General features: G+C 38.4%; 2 protein-coding genes across 2 annotated transcripts; both read right to left on the bottom strand.

Annotated features, from left to right (window-relative positions):
- Positions 1–385: 385 nt before the first annotated feature.
- Positions 386–1,932, bottom strand: LOC127750898 (glutamic acid-rich protein-like). Its single transcript, XM_052273576.1, has 3 exons — positions 1,870–1,932; positions 828–1,771; positions 386–747 (listed from the first exon to the last, which is right to left on the bottom strand). Exons 1-3 carry the CDS (start codon positions 1,883–1,885, stop codon positions 475–477), a joined length of 1,233 nt encoding a protein of 410 aa, XP_052129536.1. The 5' UTR covers positions 1,886–1,932; the 3' UTR covers positions 386–474.
- Positions 1,933–1,938: 6 nt separating this feature from the next.
- On the bottom strand, positions 1,939–4,074 carry LOC113204913 (uncharacterized). Its single transcript, XM_052273566.1, has 3 exons — positions 3,064–4,074; positions 2,691–2,849; positions 1,939–2,103 (listed from the first exon to the last, which is right to left on the bottom strand). The coding sequence occupies exons 1-3, from the start codon at positions 3,304–3,306 to the stop codon at positions 1,939–1,941; spliced, it is 567 nt and encodes a 188-aa protein (XP_052129526.1). The 5' UTR covers positions 3,307–4,074.
- Between the last annotated feature and the right edge of the window lie 6 nt (positions 4,075–4,080).

Here is a 4,080-nt window from a genome sequence, read left to right as displayed (position 1 = left end):
CATCTTGTAAATGAAGGTTCAATTAAGGCATACGTACCCTAGCAAGCAGGACGCACACTAAACTGAGCTTGTCATACTGAATTTCCAAAAAGTGACAGTCGGTGCCCCACTCTCCCACTTAAAAGATAAAAATGGTAAATTGGCTAGGTTACAGAAAACCTTATATCAAAAGTAAAAAAAAAAGTAACACTTGAACAAAGTTGTCATTAAAAATAAAATAGCTGAGGACTGAGTCAGATACTGAGCAGGCTAAAATTTAAAGCATAATACACCAATTAATCTTTGGTCACTGCCTCAGATTTGTTCTTTAGTTTGGGCCTGACATCCACAAATTTTTGACGCAAACTACCAATAATAATTTCTGTCTTAGTCAGACCACGACTCCAGCCCTTGGCCTTCTGGCGGTGCAGGGCAACATCTGTAACAGAAAGTAATTTTATTTCATATAAAATGTACAATAGTTATTACTGAGAATTAATATCTTTTGAACATGCACTTACCAACTATGACAGATATGACATTGGCTGGGAGGGCAGGTTTTTGAGTGATGTTCTCCCTTCCCCCAGCCCGATATTGGCCACCTGAAACGCTACATTTGTATAGCGCTTCATCTGTGAAAGCAGCCGCCAGTAGTGACTTGGAGAAAACAGAAGCATTTTTAGCAGCTTTGGCAGTATCTAAGTCCTCAGACGAAACATAAAATTTGTGATGCTCTAGACCTTGAGACTTGCCACAAATCTCCTTAACCTAGAAGAAGAAAGAAGTGTTATTAGTAATTGAAAATAGTTGGTTTAAAAAGGGTAGAAAGGGGGCTTGTGAGCACTTACATTTTCATCAACAGCTGACCATCTCAAAACTTGAAAATCTATCTTTGGAGGTTCCTTGACTTCTTTTTTCTTATTTTTCTTACGACTAGCTTTGGGTTTTGCATTATCACTATCTTCGTCACTGGAGCTAAGTGCACTTTTCTTTTTTTCACTAGCTTTGGGTTGTTCTTTTGCACTTTCTCCCTCACTAGAACTTCCGGTATCTCCACTTTCCTCATCACTGTCATTATCATCATCCAATTCCTTCTTCTTACCTTTCTTTGTGCCTTCCTCCACATACGTCTTCTCTTTCACAGTCTTCCACTCCACCTTATCCCCCTCTTTCACTTTACCAGCATCCATCCTATTCTTGAGTTTATCTTCTTTCTTTTTCTTCTCTTCATCCTCCTTCCTTTTCTTTTCTTTTTCTTCCTTCATTTTCTTCTCTTCATCCTCCTTCCTTTTCTTTTCTTTTTCTTCCTTCATTTTCCTCTCTTCATTCTCCTTCCTTTTCTTTTCTTTTTCTTCCTTCCTTTTCTTTTCTTTTTCTTCCTTTTTTTTCTTTTCTTTATCTTCTTTCTTTTTCTTCTCTTCATCCTCCTTCCTTTTCTTTTCCTTTTCTTCCTTCATTTTCTTCTCTTCATCCTCCTTCCTCTTCTTTTCTTTCTCTTTCTTCTCTTCATCCTCCTGCCTCTTCTTTTCTTTCTCTTTCTTCTCTTTCTCTTTCTTCTCTTTATCCTCCTTCCTTTTCTTTTCTTTAGCTTCCTTCTCTTCTTTAACTTCCTTCTTTTTCTTACTCTCTTCCTTCTTCTTTGCTTTATCTTTAATTTTCTCCTTTTCAGCCTCCTCTCTAACATCCTCCATCTTATCATCCATTTCCAAAACCTGATTCACGATGCTAATATCACCAGAACTTTTAACTTCGGAGACTCCATTCATTCCAGTCTCAGAAGTTGTGCCCGTGTCTAAAACAATTAAGAGTAATGAGACATGTGTGAGAAAAGCATTATAATTTTAAAAAGATTAATACCGCATGTACATAGTTAAGTTGACTAAATCTAACCTTTTAGATCATCCATGTCAACTCCATCGACATTATTTGAAAGTATAACACAGCCAGTAACAGGTCTCTCTATAACAAAAAGCAGAAAGATAAGATAAATAGAAAATCATTCTTTGCTAAGGAAAACAAACTCAGGCATTGAAACGTACTCATTAGTTCACTAGCTTGCTCGGGACTAGCATGTCTCAATTTTTTAAGAAGTTTGAGGTCATTATCTACAGCTTTACGCTTGACCTGTAAATAAAGATATCATGTAAATGAAAATTCCTATTGAACAACAAAAACACCTTTATAGTTGTCAGATTTAAGTTTTCTTGGCTTGGACACATGAACCAAATAAAGTTGAGTTGAATCTTTTCATATGTGTTAGCAGTTGAGCACAAAGCACTCCAGCATAGAGATAACGACCATCTGGCCAAGATAAAAATCTGAATGTCATGCACCTTATTCAAATATTAAAATTCACCCATGTAGTACATCAATTTTATTAATTGAAAACAACAGCTGAACGCTGCTTTTAAAAATAAGGTTGGACTTAACAAATAGGACTACTCACTTCAAAATAAGTACACTTGATAAACCAAACTTGTTCAACAGCTCAACATCTGCAAGTGTGCAACTCCCAGTTAATCACATATGAAAGTGCAGAACACAGATTTAAACATCTGTAAACTAATGAGTTGAACACTTGCAGTTTTTAGGGGTTTATAAGGTTGCACACTAACAAATTTTAAGTTGAACACCTGGTTTATCAGTGTACCAAAGCAAGCTACTTTAATTTTGAAATTGCATGCTAAAATATGTAGAGAGAGGAGTCATACCTGAGAAGCATTCCTAACATCGCTGGAGGACCTTTCTTCAGGTAAAGGCGATGATGAGCGCGATGAAGTAGCTGAACCTGTGCGTGAACTACTCCCACTTGAGTCAGAGCCCGACTTTGGTTTGGTCACATCAGCACGATTTGTGGAGTTGTTGTTGGTCTGGAAGCATACCGACGTAAGGTGATATTAAAGTATTGAAAAGAGGGAAATAACAATGAGGTACCAAAGCGACTTCGAAACTAAGATTATCATGTTGGTTTGAGAAGAGAGTAATCAAGTATTAACTTGCAAAAGAAAAGATAAAAACGGGACCATCTGATCTGGTTGTCAAGTACATTATTCAGGAATGGGGGAATACATGAGCATGACTAACCTCTTCATCCTGTGTAGACTTCTTCACGCGTCTTGATTTCAAGGTACTCAAGACTGCCTCAAGACCCTTGCCACGGCCCCTGCGTGGCTTGTCTGCGTGGAAGGATAGCTCTCTTTTAATCCTGTTCGATGCGTTAAGTTCATTGAGCTTTACGACAAGCCCGTCGTAGTCATCATCACCTACAAGACAAGACAGAGAGGTTAACCCGGCCGATAGCATCCGGCGGTCAACAGCGCAGGTCATAACTAATCATCTTAGGAAGAATTAAATAGCTCACCTCCCATGGCACACACTTCGCCGTCATACTCTTTGTTGTTGTAGAAGAATTTCAATTTGTCTCCCGTGCTGAGGTGTTCGTCATCGAACACGGCCTCTTTCTTCTCTATCAGACTGAACGAGGAATCTTCGTCACAGCGTACTACAAGCCACTTATTCGACTCTCGACTACTCTTTTCTTCATCTCCCATTTTGAAACCTGTCTAAACTATAATTATGTGACTTTTAACGACGAAACCTTACCCTACCCTACGGCTAACGGACGGACCCGGCACACAACTTCGCGCTCTTTTTCGTGAACATGAACCAACATGCCTACCGACGCCTTCTAGCCTAGCGTGAGACAGCACGTTCCAGCACGTTCTAGAAGAGCACCACTCATACCATCCTTCTGAAACGACACACACATTATTTTTTCTGAATTTAAATGTTGAAATCATTTTACAAATACATAATTTCAAATAAATTAATATTTTAAATTGTTTTAATGCCTTATAATTTCGAGAAACATTTGAAAACTGAAGAAACAGAAAATGAGAGATTGGGCTGTTATGTTGGCGCTAGTGCGTGTGTTTTTCGCTGGGCTGTGGGGTTAGGTTTTCTTCAGTCAGCAGAGCACGAGCACATTTTATTTCGGCAACAACGTGAAAGTAGAAGTCATCAGTTCCTATCGACTTTTGTGTTTTTAGTAAGTGTTTTATTGGATCTCCTTCATATAATTGCATTTTCCTGTCATCCAAT

Source organism: Frankliniella occidentalis, unplaced genomic scaffold (assembly GCF_000697945.3).
Source record: "Frankliniella occidentalis isolate FOCC.00 unplaced genomic scaffold, Focc_3.1 Scaffold283, whole genome shotgun sequence".
In the NCBI taxonomy this organism is placed as follows: domain Eukaryota; kingdom Metazoa; phylum Arthropoda; class Insecta; order Thysanoptera; family Thripidae; genus Frankliniella; species Frankliniella occidentalis.
Note: the sequence above shows the minus strand (reverse complement) of the source record. Positions and strands in the feature narration are given on the sequence as shown.

Excerpts from the sequence above, each read along its gene's own strand:
- LOC127750898 (XM_052273576.1), bottom strand. Across the intron at positions 748-827 it reads GGTCAGCTGTTGATGAAAAT|GTTAAGGAGATTTGTGGCAA; the intron begins GTAAGTGCTCAC and ends TTCTTCTTCTAG.
- LOC113204913 (XM_052273566.1), bottom strand. The coding sequence starts at position 3,306 with ATGACCTGCGCTGTTGACCGCCGGATGCTATCGGCCGGGTTAACCTCT. Across the intron at positions 2,850-3,063 it reads AGTCTACACAGGATGAAGAG|ACCAACAACAACTCCACAAA; the intron begins GTTAGTCATGCT and ends GTATGCTTCCAG. Across the intron at positions 2,104-2,690 it reads ATGTTAGGAATGCTTCTCAG|GTCAAGCGTAAAGCTGTAGA; the intron begins GTATGACTCCTC and ends CTTTATTTACAG.